The 23,091-nt window shown below is 43.3% G+C and overlaps 2 protein-coding genes across 7 annotated transcripts in view; one reads left to right on the plus strand and one right to left on the minus strand.

The window, feature by feature from the left end:
• On the minus strand, positions 1–22,009 carry OSTF1 (osteoclast stimulating factor 1). Its single transcript, XM_054987496.1, has 10 exons — positions 21,724–22,009; positions 12,180–12,226; positions 8,737–8,787; positions 8,582–8,645; positions 6,849–6,902; positions 5,699–5,806; positions 5,224–5,273; positions 5,049–5,127; positions 2,296–2,394; positions 1–1,732 (listed from the first exon to the last, which is right to left on the minus strand). Exons 1-10 carry the CDS (start codon positions 21,755–21,757, stop codon positions 1,674–1,676), a joined length of 645 nt encoding a protein of 214 aa, XP_054843471.1. The 5' UTR covers positions 21,758–22,009; the 3' UTR covers positions 1–1,673.
• The window catches only part of NMRK1 (nicotinamide riboside kinase 1), a 19,108-nt gene continuing 18,007 nt past the window's right edge, over positions 21,991–23,091 (plus strand). For 3 of the 6 annotated variants that reach the window (XM_054987488.1, XM_054987494.1, XM_054987495.1), the window contains exon 1: positions 22,253–22,536. The gene's annotated coding sequence lies outside the window, so the exon portion shown is untranslated. The other 3 variants (XM_054987492.1, XM_054987490.1, XM_054987489.1) reach the window with 3 other exon arrangements.

A 23,091-nucleotide genomic window follows, 5' to 3' on the forward strand; every position in this document is an offset into this window, starting at 1 on the left:
GCATTTTAAAATATTTATTTGGACTGGATTCTTTTCTGACAATACTTTTGGTCATGGTTTTTTACTTAAAATTATTTCAGAAACACATCAGATCTGATTTTTTTAAAAAAAACTTAGAAATAAAATAACAACATAAAAGTCTTCAAAAGGACAGGAAGAATGAAACGGGAAAGCAAGAGGGAATAATTTTTCTTAAGACAAGATGAAGTGAAAAACATTCCCCCAAATACATTTTAAACGTGACTGTCACTTCAAGTCAAAGAATAAGCTCCTTACCAAAATAAATACCCCAACTCAGCAGGGTGGCAAACACACAGAGAAACAGGCTTCTGTACAGTATCCCTAACTGGATGAGGAACCTTGTGAATACTTGCTGTGCGCAAGGCTCCTCAGCTTGTCAGGCTGTGTGCAGCAACAGCACCCATCATATACTGGGGAAGGCCCACAGAGATTGGATATTCCTCCCCTACTCCTTGCTCTTTGCTCAACAGCGGATCAGAACGATTGATGGTTACCTGGTGGTGCTGTGTTTGTATCTGTTAGACTGGGGGTAAAGGTCTTAACCGCTACCATTAAAAAGAATACTACTTCCTGTCTAAGGTCTTTAGGACTGAGTCATAAAATAAAAAGGTCATCCATTAACCACACATACACACACTCACACACACACACAGTGGAGCCAACAAAATTAGTAAGGGGAATGAACAATGAGAATTCCCGAGGGAAAGGAAGGGATCAGCATCTCTTCATGCACAAGGTAACCATTGTGAAGAATTTGGGATCAGAGGCTGCTGAAGACTGGGCCCATCTCTGAATCCATTTCCCTTCCCCTTGCAGTTGCCATGGAAGGGAAGGAAGGGCTCAGCCTCGTTACATCCTCAGAGCAATCGGGGTGGGGGGGGGAGGTATTTGAGGCTTTTTGTGTGGGTCAGTGAAGCAAATGGTGCTCACTTTGTTCTGCCAACATTACTAACTCTGCAGCCTTGATCAAGGCTGCTACAGTATTATCGCTCTCCTACCATGGGTATTCCCAGGCAGCAGTGGGAAGTGCACATGTATCACTCATGTCCTAGAAGGCTTGTTCTAACCTTACACATATTCTCCAACAAGGCAAGGGAGGCAGTACCATTAGAAGTAATCCTTGTATATCCTTTACCATTTCAGTTCCCCATGCAGCTTCTGCATGCAAGGAACTCATTTTACTTAATTACACACAGCTGCACTGGTAGCGAGGGGTGTCTACAGCACATCTTCTACCTGAGAGGTTCCTCTCTGTAAAATAATACTAATTGTTCCCAATACATCTTAGGATGATTACTTTCCTTGCAAACAGGATGTATTCTGTACATCCCAAATATTTGGAGCACCCCTGTTTTCAAAGCTTAATACACATTTCCAGTATGAGATTGGTAAGTTCAGTCCTCCAGTTAGAGAATTGGTAGGGAAACCCGTCTTACATATATTCTTACCAAGACAAATAGTTTGAAACTAGATAATTCACGGCCCCTGATATGGGGTCAGTTGCAGAAGAATTCTCTCATCATGATATTTACAATTATTGTAACACTTCATTATTGTGTATGCGAAAGTACACTTTGTGGTTGCAGAGAGAAAGGATTTTAAGGAAGGTGAAGGCGAGGAAGGTTGTAGATCTTAAAGTAGTAGAAGGCAATTCAGTCAGAGTCTTCATCATCAAGGTATTCCTCTGCATTACTTAATGTTCGCATGATGTCTATAAAGAAGAAACAGCAAACAATGACCCATTCTGGTACAGCTGAATGGCAACAGAGGTGACAACCAACCATTGTGTGAGGGACGTGACGAAAACAGTCTGCTGTATCTTAACATTTGTGAGGGACTCTGCAACCCACTTTTACTCTCTGCCGGGCTCTAATGTCCTAAAGTCATCTGACTGTCCTATTAAGGACTTTTCCCGACATCACCTGAAACTAAATTAATTGTAACCATCCTCATTCATAAATTACACCTACTAAGATTGCCCCTGCTATCTGAAAAATGGCTGAAACAACCTATTCTCTGAATGCCATGTGTTTTGTGAAAAAGCAGGGTATTCAGTAAAGAATTCATGAATCTCTACTAGACTATAAGTCCTCTTTGGCTTCAGTTCACTATCATGCCAATTTGCAGTGAACAGACCTTTATTGACTTCATCCCACATTGCTGCTTTCTGCATCTACTTCAAATGTGATCTGTGGATCCTCACAATTTACTTATTTATTTATTATACATTAAAAGGATACTTGGAAAACTGGGAGAGAAACCTTCAAATATTACCTTGTCCTTTTTTCTTTTTAAGCAGGGAAGCACATGCAGCATTAGTAGCCATGTCAAAAGCCAATTTTTTCTCATTGTTTCTTAAATCTGTTCTGGCATCTTTATGAAAACAAAAGCAAGGAAATTGTTAGAAATTTTTGAAAAGGACCATACATGACCATAGTCTCTGATAACTTTTCTGGTTTAAACTTGAACTTTTTGTCACTTTAACTCCCAATATAAAGCAGATAAAGTTTTCACCGCAGAGATGATAAAGGACAGAGTGCCTTCACTTTGTGTCCATTGAGAATTCCAGTTGGTGACAATTTCCTATTATTTTTTTTACCAGAAATTCACTCTAGCTTTTCTGTTGCTATGTACAAATCTGCTGATGTCTAAAATATTACCATCACCCAGTGAAATAATTTGTAGCATAACTGTAGTGGGCTTTAGAACAAACCTAACATTGCCCTTTAAGTGAACAAAAAAAAAAGGAGCATGTTATAGATGAACATACAATTTTTGCTTTGCATGATTATATATGGGAGGGGGTTTCCAGCTGTAACAGCCAGGGATACTAACTGCCTGGAGAAGAAAGTGTCCTGTCCCTTTAATAGAGGCTTAATGAGATCCTATTTACCAAGGGATGTTATTTACCTCCATGCCATGAAGCAGTTGCCCATTTCTACACATTAGACCTCTCTTAAAGAGAGAAAACATTTTTCTCCAGGCTTGCTGGCAATCCTAGCGAACCAGCACAGGTGGTATTGAGAGGGTTAGCATCTACAGCAAGGCATGTAGTAGGCTTCGCTACCACTTTTCTTTGTTCACTCTGTTCTGCAGTTGATGTGACACTCTGTGATGAAGAAAACAATCCTAAGCATGTCTACTCAGAATCCTACTTGGCTCTGTCCAATGGGCTTTACTCCCAGAAAAGTGTACCTAGGACCGTGCTGTAACAGTATGGTGCAACTCTGCTTAGGATTGTACTCTGGATAACTAAAATGCTACCTCTTGACCATGACCTTCCAAGCAATAATGTGGAGTACACAGATATCTCCTTAAGGACTGCTGAACTTTGACTTCAGAGCTCACCTTGGGCCAAGCTACAAGTGATGAATGACACTTGAATGGCAAGTGAACAGACTCACAGGTATTCCTCCATGTTCACTTGCTCTCCACTTGCGCTCCACTCAATCACATAGGGCCAAGCTACACATGACGAATGACACTTGAACGGCAAGTGTATTTCTCCCTGTTCACTTGCCCTCCACTCAATCCACTTGCTGTTCAAGTGTCATTCGTCATGTGTAGCTTGGCCCTCAGTGATCAAATAAAATGCAAGTGGAGCGCAAGTGAACAGGGAGGAATATATGTGAGTCTGTTCACTTGCCGTTCAAGAGTCATACATCACTTGTAGCTTGGCCCTAAGAGATGCTGTCCATGGAAACATTTGTGGTTAATGACAGAAGTGTCAATGAGATAAATCAGTATTATAGTTGGTAAAATAAGCCTAGAAAAATCAGCCGTCTGCTTCCACACCAGTAATGAGGCAAGGTTGCTAATGTGATGGTATCAAAATCGCTCTTGCAACAGAGAGCAAAGCTACAAGTGACTTTCTTCATGTGGAGAACACTAGATTTTTCTCGCAAGGTTACCTGGGAAGTGAAGTCTGAGTGGTCCTTCCCCTGTTAAAATCACTGCCTGAAGAGCCACAAGAGGGCTTCATTTGGGGGCGGGCAGTTGCTACTTTCTCCCAGGACGTCCTGCGGGCTGCCTGCTCCCAGGGAGCTGCTCTAGAGAAAGCGGCTGCATTGGTGAAGCTTCAGCTGCAGCAACAGTGGAAGAATCTGCTGCAGATTCTTCCACTGTCGCTGTGGCTGAAGTGTCACCGACACTGCCGCTTCCAGAGCAGCTCCCCGGGAGCAGGCAGCCCGCAGGACACCCTGGGAGAAAGCAGCAGCTGCCCGCCCCCAAACGAAGCCCTCTTGTGGCTCTTCAGGCAGCGAGTCTAACAGAGAGGGGAAGGACCACTTGGACTTCACTTCCCAGGTAACCTTGCAAGAAAAATCTAACGTTCTCCACATGAAGAAAGTCACTTGTAGCTTTGCTGAGAGATTCTAGATGGCATAGAGTAAGCCATTTTCTCTCCATTGTTAGCTGTGGCTTCCCTTTCACACCCAGTGTGCATTCTCACATGACCCTCAGGATTCTTTGCCTTCCCTGTTTTTTTTTTTTTTTTTTAGGAGTAGTCCCCTCCCCTTTCCCCTGTCCAAAATGCAGACTGATGTGCTGATGTGCACTGGGGAATTTTCTTCTGTTTTTTTAAAAACTCTGCAAGCATGCCTAATGGAATAATGCCTTTTTAAAACCTCTTCAGTTACGTTAATTTCTACAAGGACTGACCCCTTGAGATCATCAACAAATGAAAAGAATAATCGACTTGCTCTTCTTCAAAGTCCTGCCATTACAGTGCTTGCTCTTCAGACACAAGCTTCTGTCCTTGCCAATAGCATCTTGCCTGAAACCCCCTGTTTTTTACATGTTTTTTTTAAAAAAGATATGTGTATGTATGTGTAAAGAACAGGCAGGTAATGGTCTGTGCACAGAGATCATCATCACGTGGAAACGTGAGGAAAAATGCAGCAGTTTGGGTGGCTGAGAACATGGGAAATCCTTTGTGTGAAAGCAGCCTTGTTTACAACAAACTTGACATATAAATGTTTCTTTATTTTGTATTTGTTTATTACGACATAGTATGGATGGATCAGTACCTTTTGCCAGCAGCATTTCAACAATATCTGCATAACCTTTCCATGCAGCAGCATGCAAAGCTGTATCTCCCAGTTTATTCTGATGAGAGAGAAAAAAGTACCCAGAGTTAAAACATATTCATGAAAAGTTGTCTGCGTCAATGGCAACTGACCATATTTAATGCACAGTACTCACCTGTTGGTTTAGTTCTACATTTGGCTGCGTCAGTAACACTTCCACTATGTCTACATAGAGCAAAAAAAGATGGGGGAAATGTCTTGAGAAATTGTACTCCAATTACAGCATGCAAGTCAACATTCAGAACCAACCATATAAATAAAAGTGAATTGGTAAAGTACCTTGGAGAAAATGAAAGTTTAAAAGCTGATGATGTATACCTTTCTTCTCTCCTAGTCATTTACTTAACTGGAGATCAGTTTTCCTAACTTTTATTTTATATCTTATTAGAATTAAGGACACTTGTTTTTAGATCAAGCTTTATTTTTATTTTATTGGTAGATGAAGCTCTTTAAAAATTATTATTGTCCTTTACTCAAATTGAATAATATGGGAATTCAGACTCTGTTACTGGTACCAAGTAGTAGCTGTTCTATTAACAAGCAGACAATGCAAGTAAATGGTTGATCATATTGATTAAATTCCAGTGTACCTTTATGTCCTCCGTGGCATGCCCAATACAAGGCTGTGCTTCCAGCTTTGTCTAATCCATTCACACCAACTCTGTTATCCAAACACTCCCTCAGCCAGCTCAAGTTTCCTAAAAAAAAAACACTTGTATTTAACAAAACACTGCTGGGGGGGGGGAATCTTCCAGTTAAAGCAACTGGCAGAAATGTGTGACTAGACTATCTTGAGCAAATGCTACTTTCCATTCAACACTTTTCTTGAACGTAAAAATTTGTTTTTGGTAAAAGAAGTCAGCCCTTAAAAGGAGTTAAGCATTTAAACTCCACACATTTGCCCACTCAAACAGGTATCAAGTATTGTGTCCCAAAATTATTTATTTGTTTCAAGTATTTCTATCCCATGTTAGTCTTGACCAATAGTACCCAAAGTGGCTTACATTAAATTTAAAAGATATAGTAGAGTATCACAGTGGCAGAAATGCAAATAAAAGAAAGCAAGCCAAAACCTTCACTTGTGGGGACCAGCAAAGGGGGACGCTGGAAGAAGAGCTCTGCTCTGCAGAGCCCCTGAGCACTGGGCAAAGATGGGGGGCCCTTCCACAGCACAGGCGCAGACAAAAAGAATTCTAATTAACAGAACCCACATATCCAAAATGCTTGCTCAGCCAGTTCACAGTAGGAGCAATCCAGTAGCTTCCACCCTTTAGTTCAGCTTCTTTTTCACAAAATATGTGCTATAGCCAGAAAAGCAGACTCCCTATTTTCAGTAGGAAAAAAGAATATCATGTTTATTCACACAGCTATAGCTGTAGAAAACAGAGACCAAATCATCTATCCAAAATACTCAAGTCAGCAAAAACAAAACAAAATTCTTCTTTCTAAAGAAGTGAAAAGGCATTTCCTGTCAGAAAGAGTGGAAAAAAAACAAGCACTCTCTTTTCACACTTGTAGCATTTCTGTCTTTTTTAAAAAAAACCCAGCAACCCACTCTCTATTCATTTCCAGCAAATTCAATGGGAATAGACCAGATGATCTCAAAGTAATCTAATGAATTAGGCTGTAGCTCTGTTGTAACTACCACTACCAAACACATTTTTTGTACCGGCAGTGTGCTGCCTACTCAATACACAAGAGCATCGAGGATCCGCATACTACAGACTCCGTAGCACCCACCTCTCTTGGCTGCTTCATGTAGTGGGTTGTCAATAGATTCTGCTTGTTCAGCCACTGAAACAAAACAAGCAAAAAAGCTATTTCAACCATAAACCATTTCTTTTTCTTGCTAAATGGCCCAAGGCTGAGGTTACTATTTCTTCCTTCCATGCTCCTATGTGTTTAATATTTCTCAACAAACCATGAATCTAAATATACACTACAGAAACAAAAAAGTAAGAAACTTGAAGTGGTAATCACCATATGGGCTATGCTCTCTGGTTTCCTCGTGAGTAGGGGTTTCCCCCTTTCTTTCTGGTGTCAGGGAATGAAATATGAATAGAGTAGAACAATACACACTGAAGAGAAGCTGGGATGTTCCTGCTTACATAGAGCTCTGTGAAAGCAATGGGATTTCCACAGGTACATGAAATAACTGTCTTGGAGCTAATAAGTTGCATTCAATGAATCTCTTCTTCTGAGGGCCAAACTACAAGTGATGAATGGCACTTGAACAGCAAGTGTATTCCTCCCTGTTCACTTGCCCTCCACTTGCTCTCCACTTGATCCACTTACCGTTCAAGAGTCATTCATCACTTGTAGCTTGGCCCTGAGTAATGAGTTTCTCTCTATCCACATGTCCATATTCTTTTCCTATGACGTATTATGCAATTCCAAGGGATACACTGATCAATGTTGTGTAGGGAGGGAGGGATAGCATAGTCACAAGAAAAAAAATCAGCAACACACACAGTGAATGGCTCTGCCTGCAACAGAAAAGAACCTTTATGTTCTACAATTTGGAAGAAAAGGCACATTTTAAAAATATGTCTTTAGATAAGGAACATTTGGCAATGGAAGCTGGAGTATTAATTTCACAGTCTTATGACAGTACTTTCCCTCCTTCAGCACTTAAACTGTACTAAGGCAATGAACATTCCCTTTGCTTCAACATGACAAGGAATTAATTTACCTTTAAAAAAATCTATGAGCGAACTGTTCTGCCTCCAGCAGAAGGTACAAAAGAACATACAGCAGTGTTCTTCCTATTACAGGGCATGCTCTTGAAGCAGCACTTTAATGTGGACCAGCAATTCCCAACCTGGAGGCTGGAGACCCCTTGGAGGACTCAGAGTTATTGCATGGGGTATGCAAATCCATATGCACATGAAGCACTCTTATTTTGAACTTTTTGTCATTATGTATTTTCTCAGTCAATGGATACCAATAGTATAACTATACTCTCATGGGGTGGGTGGGGTGGGGAGAGAAGCGGTTCACGAAATGTTTTGGTGTTAAAAAGGGATCCTCTTACTTGAAAGGGTTGGGAATCTGTGCTATGGACCATACCAAGCACTCATTTCCTGGTAGCCAGTTCTGGCATAATCTAGGAGTCAAAATAGAACAAATGCTTGAAGATTTGTAATTGCTTATTCCCAGGAGTTTCTAAAGCCATACAAAACCCTGATTCAGACTGAAGCAGAAACATGGGGGTGGGGTTCTACCCTTTTCACCCCTAACTAGCTTCACTAATCAAAACTAATATCCCCACTGCAGCCCTCTTATTACCCCTTTAAAGGAAAAGAAGCAAGCACTTGGGAGAAGAAGGATACTAAATCTGCTTCTGGTTGCACATTCAGATGTTCCTTTAAAAAAAAAACTACAGAAAGGATCAATTCCTTTTTCTTCATACCCACAAGGAATAGGTTTACCTCTAAATGCAACAGGAACAAGCAAACAAATCAAGACTATACCATAGTTGCTGGGGATCAGTCCAGTTCTGCCTTTACAAGTTCCTTTCCACCAATTTGTGTCACTCTGGAAGGAAAAGAACATAGGGATGAAACAGGGCGCTAACTCCATTAGAGTCCCCCCCCAGTAGTTAATATCTTGTGCTTTATAAACTCACCATATCAGAAATGTAGATTATGTCCCCCTCTTCAAAATACAGCTCATCTGGCTGGAAAAATAAAGAGACTGAATTGATCAGCTGATTTAAGGGTTTGCACTTTAATGGATGGGTGGCATTTGTGTGCTGGCTTTGTTGAGAGGGGAAATTGACAAAGCCTTCCAATTTCTTTTAAAACTCAGTTTCCCGACTAACATTGCAACTCCTTTCACGTGCTCCTCCTCTTGTAATTCGTCTCTTGTAGTTTGGCCCTCAGTCTCAGCTATTGTTCTGCCTTTTTAATCAGTTTCTAAGCAAGGCTGGAAGAGAAGATGAGCCTGTGCTCAATTTCCAAAGTGCAGCTCTGGAGGTTGTGCTTGGCTGAGGCATTTTCCTTTCAGTTTCCTAGTGCTCTCAGAATGGTAAGAGACAGCGAGGGGTGGTGGTGGCATATAATGGGGGCAAGAACATTTAGGTCCTTTTCACACAACCTTTGTAAACCATTTTGGCTTCTGATCGCTAATGAACTTATTGTCCTGCTTCAGACATGACCAATTTGACCAGTTTTTTTTTTAAAAAAAAACCCTTTTCAAACAAAACTGCTGGTGTCCCATTTGCAATGTGGGGTCGAACCTTTTACTAAAAACTGTTTCCCCCATTCTCAAGTTTTCATTGCACCTTCCATTTGCTGTGGAATACTGTTTGAAATATCTGTAGTGCTTCCAACAGCGCCTCCTTTTTCATTTTTATGCCCAATTCCAGTGTGTTCTTTTTTGAATGTATCTACATTGGCAATATAGCACAACAACATTGTAGTAACAGAACAGGTTCTCTGAACTCACAGCTTTCATTAAAAGAAAGTAACTCTCTAGCTCCTTCTGTTGTGGAGTAGAGATGGGCACGAACAAAAATACGAACCAAAGTTCGGCATGAACCAGGCCGGTTTGTGGTTTGCGAACTGGCGGTTCGTCAGAGCCCATTTCTGATGAACCACCATGAACTTTAGGGCAGTTCGTTTGGTTCATTTTTCAGTTCGTCACTGCAGACAGCTTGGCGCTGATTGATCAGTTTCCTAGGCAACAAGGGATGGGCTTTCTGCAGACCTTCTGCTGACCTGGAAGTAGTGATTTGCTGGCCTGGAAGTGACATTTTCATGAATCAAACAAACAGGTTCATGAACCGGGGCAGGTTCGTGGAAGTTTATGGTTCATGAAATGTGATGAACCACGAACCGCATGGTATATTTTTTCTGGTTTGTGCCCATCTCTATTGTGGAGATATGCCTTTTCCCTATATCTCCACAATGGAAGGGGCTACAGACTTACTTTTTTAAAAAGGTCGCGACCGTTGCCAGGTCTGTCTTTTTTCATCCTCAACAGGCCAGGCAACTGGTGCCTTATCTTTCGCCCCGGGACCTGGCTACAGTAATCCATGCAATGGTCACCTCCAGGCTAGACTACTGCAACTCACTCTACACTGGGCTGCTCTTGGGCCTGACCCAGAAGTTACAGTTGATCCAGAATGCAGCACACGCGTCCTTATTGGAACGCTAATCCGAGTACGCATTCATCCTGTGCTGTGCCAACTGCACTGGCTCCCAGTGGAGTTCTGGATCCAGTTCAAGGTGTTAATTTTGGGGTTGAAAGCCCTTCATGGACTGGGACCTGCATACCTGCAGGACTGCCTCTCCCATTATGTCCGCTGCAGGGCATTGCGCTCTGCAGACAAGCAACTCCTGGTGGTCCCCGGCCTGAAGGGCATCCGTCTGGCCTCAACCAGGGCCAGGACTTTTTCTGCTGCTGGATCTGCCATTGGATTTGCCACTGGAGATCCGGGCCCTGTGGGCCCTGTTACAGTTCCACAGGGCTTATAAAACAGAGCTGTTCTGCTTTGCCTTTGGCTGAGTGCCAGCGGATGTTCCCCTTCTTCCACCTAAGACCACGACTTTTTCTGGGACTGCCCTCGGCCATGTGCTATGCCCATATACAGACTCCCAACTATTTATTTAAATAGCCTGCGCCTGGACTATTTTAATGATTGTCTTAATATTATTGATTTTATAGTTTTATGATTAATTAACTGCATTTTATGAATGTTGTTAGCTGTCCTGAGCCCATTTGTGGGGAGGGTGAAGTATAAATCAAATAAATAATTTAAAGCTGGGAATTTAGAGAACCTGCAACACCTATTATAACAATGCTATTGCAATATTTTGTGCCTTTTTAAAAGTATGGATGCTTACTCCCTGATGCAAGGAAATGAGGTGGCAGAGACCTTATGTAACCATATCAAACTGTAGGTTAAAACCTTCCTGAAAACAGAAAACCACCACAACAAACAAACAGTATAACCTGAGAAAGTTTGCATGGAATCTGTGGTGGCAATTCCATTCTACCACTTTAGGACTTTGCCACTTCATTCTCCTGTAACAGTGAAACAGGCCTTTAAAAAGAGATAAACTGCTAAATAATTGCACCACAGCTAGGTTGCTGTTTTGGAAGGTGACCTTAGCATAGGGGTTAAGCTTGCATGTCACTAAAAAGACAGTCTTTAGAAAAAGAAAAGGACTTATCCCTCAGTGCCTTCTTACGCTGCAAGCCTACTGAAAGGATGTGTAAGAGAAGGTTACCTTCTCAGAACTTTTGCCAGAGCTTTAGTCTCTGTGCGACTGCAGAGAATTTATGCTAAATCAGCAAGCGTAAAAGATTCCAACATCTGAAAGATGTGTTTTGTGGTGCTTTCCATCCACGATGTATGTGCCCTCACCAAATTACTATAAATTAATGCTTTCTCTTTAATGAATTCAGACAAACACAAGGGGATTAATCACAATTCCGTATGACTCAGCTATTCATATGTCTTTCTCTTCATATGTAGCAATATAACAGAAGATGAGGCATAATAAACTTTGTTTACAATCTTTTACATTTTTAGGTTCTTCTGAAAGTTGCAAAACTACCGCTTGTCTAAGCTCTCACATACTTCTTACTGACAGCATTTCTTCCACCCTGTTTACTCAAGAATAATTTCTACTGAGTACAGAACAATGGAACAGGATCTATTCACACAATCCTTGGGAAGACTGAGAGCACTGGGAACTAGCTTGAAAAGACTACATATGGTGACTTTTAGCTCACAATAATGGGTTACACACATGTAATAGGCTGTGCATGATTCCACTTTCAGAATGCATTGAACTGCAGTACTTGCCCATGCGTGCTAAAAGCTAAATACTACACATGCACACAACTTACTTGCTGTTAGTTATAGGTCCTGAAAACCCCAATCTTATTCATAAGATCTGACTCCTGAGAATGTGTAGAGCATCAGATTGCAGCTGTTCTTTTTCTTCCACGGGCAGAACAGAAATCGTATGACCTGTATCCTAGTTATATGATCTGTATATCAGACTTCCAAATCACAATTTATTTTCCAGTATTTTTGAGAAGAAGATAGGTACTTACTGTTCTGGGCTCAAAGGTATACAGGGCTCTAAAGACTTTGACTTGCCCTAAAAGAGTAATAATAAAAAAGTGTTAAAGACATCACAGCAATAAGGCTGAATGCCTTATGTGTGCCAGCCTAAACAATTAAGGCTAAACGTCACCCACAGATCTCTCTCTCTCACACACACAAACATATATAACATATATAAATATATTTGATTTAAAATACTATGGTGTAATGGCCAGACTGTTGGACAGGCCAAGGACACCTCAGTCCAAATCCCAGCTCGTGCACAAGACTTATTAGGTGACTTTGGCTTCGCTTCTATTTCACAACTTAGCTTACTCACAGGAAGGGGGACATGTACACTGTCCTGAAAGCATTGGAAAAGGTCAGGATGCAAATGGATACAAACTGCTCTACTGGCCGTGCCTATTCTTTGTGATGTGTGTTTTTGTGGCCATATTTATTGAATTGTTTTAATACTATTTTAAATGTTGTTTTAAGTTAAATTTAATTGTTTTAAAATGTTGCTTTTAAATTGTTAGTGTTTTAATGTTTGGTATCTTGGGGAGCCTATTTTGGGTAGAATGCCAATGTTTTAAATAAAATACATAAATAAACAATTCTACCATTTAACCAGGATTTGAGTTACTTTCTTCTAGCTGAATAATGGCTCTGTTTGAATAATTGGGGGCATTACCAGCTTGATGCCTAAAGCAAGACAATATCATGAGGCTGAGCACATTGTGCCAGACATAGCAAGTACAATGATAAAGGGGGAAGCTGTGAAAAAAGTCACAAAAAAGCAAGTTAAGAAAAAACAGGAAGATGATACAGACAGAGCTACACAGCAAACCCAAGTTTCTCCTTCTTTATAAAAACTGTGTCAATTAATAGAAAATGTAAGTAAAGGGCTAAAGAATGGGATAGAATGTGATGGCAGTCATATTCAGATTCAAATTCAGGTACTGAGGCAGGTTCTGAGGCAATGGACCTCTGATGGGAACATTAATGGACAACCCTTTCTTTGAAAAGCAAATAATTCTAGCACAATGTTTTATCTTAGTATTTAAGGCGCTTCACATACATCCCCTAAGTCACAAGGCAGATTAATGTTATTCTTACTAGAGAGGAAGAGATGAGACAATGGCTTCCCTAATGTCACGTAACGGTTCATAGAAAAGGTGAAATTTGAACTGGGGACTTCTTGGTTCACTGTTCAGAGTGGAAGTACACATGACATATAATGATTTCTATTTCCAAGCCATTTTGGAAAGAGGTGGTTAGGAACTGGGGGAGAGGCTGTGTCGCACAGTAGTAGAGCTAGGGTTGCAAGGTCCCCTTACCCACCAGGCAGGAGGTGGGAAACCTGGCACTTATCTCCATGGTTCCCTTATGTGTGCTCCTAGACTGCACGATGAAATCACTTCTGGGAAGTGACATCATCATGCAGGCCACATGCCTCCCTGGAAGTGCTCTTACACTCTGCAACGGGCCAAATTGGGCTGTTGCAGACCACAGGAGCACTGCTGGGGTGGCGCAACGGGCCTTGCAATGCTCCTGTGCTCCTCAGTGGCCTGATTTAGCCCTGAATTGGGCTGCTGTGGAGTGTGGGAGTGCTGCCAGGGCAGCACAATGGGCCTTGGAGTGCTTCTGCACTCCTCAGTAGCCTGATTTGGCCTGAATCCGGTCCAATTCAGGCTGCTATGGAGCGTGGGAGCCCTGCTAGGGCATCGTGATGGGCCCTGGAGTGCTCCTGCGCACCGCAGAAGGCTGAGTTGGAGTAATTTCAGGCCGAATCAGGCCCATTCTGGGCCAAAATTGACCTACTGCAGTGTACAAGAGCATTCCCTGGAGGCGTGTTCCCCCTCCTCCCCCCCCCTTGGCCAGGTAAGCAAAGGCAGGAGGTGGAGGGTGGGAGCGGGGGACTGGAACTCAATTTCAGTCCCTGATATTTCCAGTGGCAGGCTGGGAAAGACTTCCTGTGTCTCACATTCTGGAGAGCTGCTACCAGGCAGAACAGATATTAAAGAAGTACATGGACCAGCAGTCTGACTTGTTATTAGGTAGGTTCATATGGTGGTAGAGCCAGTGTAGTGTGGTAGTTAGGATTTGGGAGACTTAGGTTTGAATTTATGCCATGGAAACTGGATGACCTTGACTCAGTCACATGCTTTCAGTTTGACCTACTTCATAGGGTTGTTGTGAGGATAAAATGCAGGGGAAGAGAACAATGTAAGCCATTTTGAGTGGGGAGAAATGTAGAGTATATATGAAATAAGTAAATATGAATGGTGATGGACAACTGGTTCCAAGAGATCTTCCTTCCGTATTTGTAACATACTGTTTGACCTTCAATCAGTCCGGCTTCCCCAATACATTCACTGCTTGCTTGTTTTTGTAAAAAAACAGCCTGTTTTTTTGTTGTGTTTTAGATGGGATGGAGTATAAATAGATATGGATCTCCTCTCATGGTTTATTTGGCCCCAAACTTAGCTTGGCTGTTTAATTATGCCAAAAATCACTCAATTCATGCAGAGAAGGTGGTAACCAATCTACTGTCAGCCCCTTCAGAACTAGAAACATATAAGTCTAAGCATGTTGTGCATTATTACTTGGAAGCAAATCCTACTGAAATCCAGTGTTGAAGATCAGGTGCTAATTTGTAAAGTGCACCACAATTTTCATTTTTGGTGCACTTTCCATTTATTCTCATAATAAACTCACAAGGGAGAAAAGATGCACTAATTCCTCCTCCTCTCAGAGTTAATTGATAATGTAAGGGCTCCTTCCCCTTGGGGTCTGATTGGTGAATGCCGTTAAGGAATGCACGAGGCTGCTTTGTGGGCCCAGTGCCTCCCTGCTGCCACTGCTGTTACAAGTTAAGAACTAAAACAAAACACACAAACTTTTTGGTGGGAGGATGTCATTATAATTTGATGTCCTGGATTTGGTTCACCATTCCAGAAGCTGCTTTAATGAAACAGCAGTTTCATTAAGTTCATTTGTTTTGTCACCCTTACTGTTCACAGCAATTTTCAAACAGTATTTTTCCAGCTCAAAAGGGGAATTGTTTAGAATTATGCCTAGTACATGAAATTCACACACAATCAAGGACGGTTAAAAATTACATAAATTACAAAAAATGCAGTATCTGGCATGCCACTAAAATATCATTTATCATAATTTATCAATGAATTGCTATTTCAAATATGGGGAAATGGTTCTTTAAGTGATCTGAGATTATTTTAATCTCTGAAGAATTCTGGGAAGGTTGCCTTCAACTAAGCACTAGTGTTTTCACCCAACAAATGGGCTACTGTTTTTGAACACTGGAGCTTTTCTTCCTCAGTCTTTTCCCCTAACCCCTCCCTTTACCTCAATCTTTTTGTACCATCCCATAGTTCAAAGTTTAAGACTATTCTGTCTTCCAATACTTGTATATTAAAGAGTATTTATCTTTCTTATTCTCCCCTGCAACTTCCTTCCCACACCCCCCACACAAAAAAGCTTGTTACATACAAAGTTGCTTATTTCAACATTTTTTGTTGGGCTGTCCTTGAAAGGAGGAAAAGCTTTCAACACTGGAGGGGGAAACTGAAATTATTTCTGTATTGCAAGTATTTTGCTTGTGGTGGAGTGCTCATGTCCACTTAGGAAATAATGCAATATGATGACTTCGTTGTGGGTTTGGACTATTGAACATATGGTACAAGCTTACTTATGTATCAAATGCCAAAACTTTGACAAGACTTTCTCAAAGGAATCCAAGTCTACAACCTCCAAAATCTCGGTCTTTGCTACAGCCAATATGTATATAATAACCTAGGTACTGAATGAGCTTTTCTGTGGCTTCTGTAGAATCATTATTAGTAAAAAGAGTTTGAATCAAAAATTTCCCAGTTCAAGTGTCATTTTATCCATTAACTTACTGTGGGCCTTTTAGCTTTTGCCTGCTATCTGTAAGATGAGATAATATATTGGCCTATCTTGCAGGGTGTCTGAGAATTATAATTATCACACAGGTGAACGTGTGGAGAAAATACTATTTAAACACTAAGCCTCTATATACTTTATGGCCCTGCCAGTTCTCATGAAGCAACAAGGCTCACCTAAGGCTAGTCTCAAAATTCAAGTGCCTTAAAAGGAATACACAGTCACCCCCTGTCTGTCTTCTGCAATGCACATACCTAAGCTCCTGGGACCAAATATCTGTGTTTGAACAGACTGAAGGTGTCATATTCTAATACTAGAATATTTGGGGACTGGACTGTGTGTTTATAGGCTTACAGCCCAGAGCAATCCAGCTGAACTCAATGGACCCCACTACTTCAAATACTGCAGCTGGACAGACGATAGTATGATTACTGTCAGATTCTAGTGCGGGCTCTGCAGTGCTGTACGCCAGTGCACCTGACTTTGACTCCATGCAGCCACCAGGGATATGGCAGTGCCTTGCTCCATGGCAGAAGGGGTGGTATACTTCACCCTCGCTCCCTCTCAACCCACTCGCAGGCCTGCTCGACCTGGCTTCCTCCTGGCTTCCTGCTTCCAGCTCATTGTTCCTTTCCTTCTTCAGCCCCTCCACTCTTCCTCCTTTCATCTTTCATCTCTCACACGCTGCCTCCCTCTCCTAAACAAACCACCCTCTCCTGTGGGTGGATTTCCCTTATATCTCTTCACCCATTCCCAGCTTCACCTGCCAGCCACGCCCTCCAGCACTCTAGCCTTGGCCCTGGCCGTCTTAGGCAGCAACACCTGGGGTTACTCTGCTGGCTGCTCTGGGCAGTTACACCTGTGCGTCCTTTGCTGATTGCCACAGGCAGCCCCACCTGAGGTTGCTCTGTTTCCAGCCTCTCCTTTCTAGCCTTCTCTAGCCTGTCTACTGGTTGAGGTGTGGCCTGGTGCTGTCTTTGCTGTCCTTCAGCTACTGCTGGTGAGTTTGCTGGTGATCTTGCAGTCTGGTCACCTCTGATGCCTGTGCCCTCTCCCTCCTGGCTTGGGCTCCTATTCTCACACCAAAGGGAGCGGCTGGCTGGCTTCCCCTGCCCCATTTGACTCTCTGGGGCTTGGGTGTTTCTTTTCTTTCCTCTGTTGCTGGGTGTGGCAGGGTCTTGGTGTCTGTCTGGGCAGCTGCAGCTGAGTGGTGGTCATCTGGCTGTCTCCCCTCCCCTTCTCCTGTTAAGTTTGAGGGCACAGCTTCAGACCCTGGACAATTACGGTTGCTTGGTTGTTGTTTTTTTAAGTGTTTCACCTTGCAAAAAGACTGGCCAGAATAATCATGGCTGATACCAAGAGATTAACAAATTGGCTGTGGTCTTGGAAACACAAAGGCACCAAAGGGAGGCACTCTGCGGTGATTAATTCTAAAAATCTGTCAAAGTTCAAGCAACCCCCCCTCCTCCCTTCTCTGCCTCTAGAACACACATTATAGACAAGGGGCATGAATGGGATTTAATGATGCCGCTGTTCTTTTAGAGGTCTGGGTTTTAATGTTTGTATTTTACTGTATTATTGGTTTTTAATGTTTTTATTTCTTTTTAATATTGTACTACCAATTTCAATGTTTGTATTTATATTATTTTAATAGTGTTTTTATATACGTATGTTGTAAACTGCCTCAAACACAAAATATGGTGGAGAGGCAGTATATAAGTCAAATAAATAAATAAAACAGACTGAATCAGATCCCTGTTCCATCCAGTCTAGTTCACTAACTAGCAGCAGTACTCTAAATGTACCACACTCCGGACTTTCCCAGCCCTTCTACATGAGATCCATTCTGCGGAGGTTCCAGGTATTACACTTTGGGACCTTCTGCATGCAAAGCCAGTGCTCTACTGGCAAGGCAGAAGCACCTAAAAATGAGGAGCAGATTTTACAATTGTAAATTCCACCACACAAAAGGAAACGTTTAGCCAAGAGGAAATGATAGTAAACCAGTGAGTGGAGAGAGACAGAAAGTGTTGAGCAACTGAAAAGGAGAGTTCAGGCTTCACTGGCAGTCTTTTGCCTGGGGTGCTGCAAAAACTGGAAAATGGGAACAGTTTGGGGACATCAATGTCACTCCCAAAGCTGCTTAGAGTCTGTCTTCTTAGCCTAAATAATACTTTGGCAAAGCCACACTGTACAAAGTTTTGTGGGAGAAACAAAGACCTAGTAACACCAATTACTGATGGATGTTGCTGCATGGAGTCTGTTTCCTGCATACATTACACCACAAACGACTTCATAGCTGTTATACAGCACCAATGCAATGCTTGCTCTTTGTGCTACATATTATGTCCTGCAGTGTGTTCACACAATCTCATAAACTAGGCCGGGTGGCATGAATAGGAAGGGTGCTGCATAAATAACTGAACTTATTAAATATAGAGGAAAGTCTGAGCCTGTTGTATATTTAATTTATATATTTACTTAATATATTGAATAGTTTTCATTTAAACATTTTTATTCCACTTTCCTTATAGTTCAAAGTGGCTAACAATAGCAGATTAAAAACATCCATAGGTAAAACTGAAATAAAATAACCTCCAAATCTCTCTTCTTAAAAGATGCCTTTCAACCCCCTTCAAAAGCTCTGACAAACAGACAGGTATTGCAGCACCTCCTAAAGATCTCCAAGGCAAGAGCTCTCTTCATCTCCTCAAGGAGCCCATTCCACAGAGCACGGGCCACACTGGAAAAGGCCCGAGCTCTGCTGAAGCCAGACAGGCAACCCTAACAGGCAGGATCGCCAGCTGATGGCTGCCTGAAGACCACAGTTGGAAGGAGATGGTCGTTCAAATATCTAGGTCCCAGGTCTGAAGGGCTTTAATGGTCACAGCTGGCACCTTGAATTGAGCTCAGAAACAGACTAGCAACCGACACAGCTTGTTTCAAAATGGGCACCGTATGTTCCCAAAGGCCAGCCCCATGGGATGCCACATTCTGGACCAGTTTTAGTTTCCAGGTTGTTTTCAAGAAAAACCCCATGTAGACTGCATTGCAGTAATACAAGTGTGAGGCTGAGTCAAGGCAAGAGTAAAGTTGTCACACACTAGATGTAGCTGATAGATAGTGATCCTTCCTGACCACCATGTCAGCCTGCTTTTCAAAGAGCAAGGCAGGGTCTATGAGCACCCCCAAGCTCTTAACTTGCTCTGAAAAAGCCAACTTCACTCCATCTAGGACAAGTAGATCCAGTCCCTCTAGAATATCAGCCTTTCCAATCAGCATTACCTGTATCTTGTCTGGATTCAGCTTCAGTTGTTCTGCCTTGGCCACCTGACCGTAGCCTCAAAACACCAGTTCAGAACCAAATATTTTTTCATATTTTTTTTCTTAGAACAGAACTTTAGGACTAATCTTTGCTTTTCCTCCTTTTCCTTTCAAAGAGACAACATTTAAAGTTTCTATTGAAAAGCCAAGGTAGAAACTGACAAATGTCAACAGCAAAACCTGCGACAGAAAACTCACAAACACCTATCACCAGTGAAGCTTGCTAGATTAAAGGGCATTTTTGGCGATTAGGAGAAGGAAACTGGAACCTGCTGATACAAGACTGAAAAATGTAATCTTCCTGGTAGCACATCTTTTCCAACAGGAAACTGGAACAATAGGTTATCATGATAGATTTGAAATGTCATCCCAGAAGTGCGTGCAATAAACCGGAACAAGAGCGTCAGTCAACAGAGGGAACCATAAACTACTTAAAGACACTAATCTTGCAATTAAATCACTTTAATCCTTTTTTTTAAAAAAATGGGATGAAACAGATTCTTGTGAATTCACGTCACGGGTAGAGAATCAAGGACAGGGGCTTTTGTATCTGTACCATTTGCCATTCTGCGATTAAGACCTTCAAAATTGCCCGTTCAACTGGGGTTTGACCAAGGAAGTTTGTCAGCCCAAGTAGGTACACCACTGCTTCTTCTCATGCCATGCTAACCACAAGGAGCAAACCAGGCCCTTACAGTGTGGTGGTGCTCTCCCCGTCAACTGCTCCAACCTGCCACTTGCTTGGTTTTGACAGAGAACTCGTCCTGTCCACAGTCCCAAGACACACTCAAAGGAGTATGCACAATGCATTGGGGAACTGCTTGGCAATTGCAATTTACACAGTCTCTCCCTGGCTTGCTATAAATGGCAAAGAATATCTCAACATTCTTTGCCAGTGAATATCAGCAGCTGCCTGTTCAGCATCTCTAGGATCAAAACGGAACAAATCTCTAGGACAAAATGGGAGAGCCAGTGCTGGATAAGTTACAGGAAGCCCAGAGACAAATCCTGACACGGAAGCCTGCTTGATGGCCCTGGGCCACACTCTCAGCCTAACCTATCATAATCATAATAAAATAGAGAGGGGGGCATCTGGGTTGCCAACTCTGGCTGAGAAGATTCATGGAGATTTGGGGGTACTCTGGGGACGCTGGAATTTGGGGAGGGAATTCAATCGGGATGTGATGCCATTCCAAAGCTGCCATTTCCTCCAGGATAACTGATCTGGAGATCAACTGTCAATGCAGAAGAATTCCAGCCCCCACATGGCAATTGGTAACTCAAGCCTCCATTGAGCAAAAAAGTGGGATATAAGTATTTAAATAAATAAAAAATATATACTGGTTCATCCATCTCACAGTGACCTTACTACTTCTAGATAAAATGTATTTGCCTTACAAGTATTTGAGAGAGAGAAGCAGGCCAAGCCTGGCCGACACCTATCCTGCCTGTGCAATATTCCTCACTCGCTACCTCAAAGGCACGCTTGCCAAGACGGGATGCCTGTAGGAACACCTCCCTCGTCTTCTTTTTCCTTCCCCCTCTCCAGGCTTCGCGACTCCAAAGTTCTGTCTCCCCTGCCATGCCTGCTGGTGCCCCGGGGGTGGGGAGAGAGCAGAGCCTGGCGCTCGGTCTGCTTCAGCAGCTGCATTAATGCACCAAACCGTGAGCCACCGGGCGTTTGCAAAAGGATCGCACGATCGATAGCAGTTGCATTAGCCGTTCCTTCCCGCCTCCCTCCTCGGGGCGCGTGGAGGATGCAGCGCACTTCCTGCTCCACTGAAGGCCAGGGGCGGCCAGCGAGAGTCTTCTTCTTCTTTTGACAGTTACGGACTTATTTTGAGAGCCACACCCCGGATCAAAGAGAACCTTCCCCCTCCTTCAAAGTGGCCGGCTCCAGAGTTCAATCCGTCGCCGTCTCCAGGTGCCTCGCAAAGCGACAAGGAGAACCGAGCCAATGCTGCATGGCATGGTCTCGCTCCGAATTGGGCCCGGACGCGCTGCGGAATTTAGTTCTCAGCACGAAACTTCGAGCGCACTTCTCATCTGCAGCGATTGTTAATCCAAATCCAGCATGTCCTACGCCGCTTCCCTGGCAGGGGCGGCTAAACCACCACCCACGTGTGACGTGTCAGTGGGCACCCCCTCCCCCCACCGCTCCCCACTGGCCGGCACCCAACACCGGCGGCTCCCTCGTCCTCCCTGCCTCCTTTCTCCCGGGGAGGTGGTCACAGGAGAGCGCCAGAGAACTGCTCCCAGGAAGAAGAGGAGGGACTGGGACGCGGGCACCTCCCTTACCTGGCTTGGCTGGTTTAGGTGGCGGCTTGGACATTGCTGTGCAGAAGTTGCGGAGAAAGTCTTTTCCGCCTGCCGATGTAGGGCTCGGTTGCTAGCCGCCTTCCTCTGGCACTCTGTCGCCGTCGGGGCAGGCTCTGCGAGTCCGGATCGAGAGCCGTGGACGGGGCTAGGTGCCCCAGTGGAAGTCCCCGCGGAGCGCAAGGGAGTAGAGCGCACAAGTTGCCTCTGCAGCGATGAGGAAGTGGCAGCCGCAGCCGCGCCAGCGGACAGCTGGCTGCGCCCTCTAGAGGCTGCAGGGGGCCTTGCAGGTATTGTGAAAGAGCCGGGGAGGGGCGGAGGCGGCGGGCCGCGGCTCGCCCTGGACAAATCAGGGGAGGGGCAGATGGCAGAAGCAAGCCAATCACAGGCCGCCGCTTCTCCTGAAAAGAGGGGTGGGATGGCTCTCCGGGACAAGTTGCTGCTGTCGCACGTCTCGACCAATCAGAGTACAGCAGTAGAGCCACATCGAAAACAGTTTCAGGTGGGCTGCGGTGCTGGTCTGCAATAAAAGAGCAGGGGGCGAATCGGTGCCACCCGGATGGCGGCTTTGACTCTGGAAATCTTGGCGGTCCAGAAGGTGCCACTGGACTCGAAACTCACCGAGGAAATTGTTGATTTCTGCCTGTGTTGCTCCGCCTTTCCATAGGGCGGAGCTAAGGCCTTTTAACATAAACTTCAAGGGGGGTTGCGGAGGCTGGCGTTGTACGTGTGGCTAAAGCGGGGGCAGTCGCTTGGTTTCCCGCCGTTGTTTTGACGGTTTGTCTAGTAAGACAGGTAAGGGAACCTGGTTTCGACAGCAAGCGTTGGAGGTATTGCATTATTCTTGTTGACTCCGGAGGTAGCTACTTTGTAGGAAATTAGGAAGTTCTTTAAATAATAAGCTCATAGCAAATGAACCCTCTGCATGGCATACGATGAAGAATGGCTTTGGTAAGTACCCCAGACTTCACCAGTGTATAAATCTGTTACTGCGTTTTCTGCTTTTTGAAAGTGTTAGTGTAAGAATGCACTTAATCTTCCTCCTTCAGTTTCTACTTAATATAAAATGTATTTTTATGCTGTATTCTGAAAGCCTACTATTAAGCACATTTCATTTAATGCAGTAGGAGTTGTTAAGAATTGGACTTCTTGGTTCCTTAAATACCTATAATATTGAACACTCCTGAGACTACGTATGTATGCAGAATATAATTCTTGGTGAGACTGCTAACCAACAAAGCCTCCCTTTGTATTCAATGACATGTTCTAGTCAGCAGTTGGGACTGATTAATCATAACATGACTTTTATAGAGATAAGTGTTAACAGATAGAGAATGCATCATGGGTCAC

Source organism: Eublepharis macularius, chromosome 8, assembly GCF_028583425.1.
Source record: "Eublepharis macularius isolate TG4126 chromosome 8, MPM_Emac_v1.0, whole genome shotgun sequence".
Taxonomy (NCBI): Eukaryota; Metazoa; Chordata; class Lepidosauria; order Squamata; family Eublepharidae; genus Eublepharis; species Eublepharis macularius.

Bases quoted from the DNA above. Each gene is read 5' to 3' on its own strand.
- OSTF1 (XM_054987496.1), bottom strand. From the start codon at position 21,757: ATGTCCAAGCCGCCACCTAAACCAGCCAAGCCAG. The intron at 5,807-6,848 runs GTGGGTGCTACG...TTTTTTTTTTAG, and splicing joins ACATGAAGCAGCCAAGAGAG to GAAACTTGAGCTGGCTGAGG. The intron at 2,395-5,048 runs GTACTGATCCAT...GTTTTCATAAAG, and splicing joins TGAAATGCTGCTGGCAAAAG to ATGCCAGAACAGATTTAAGA.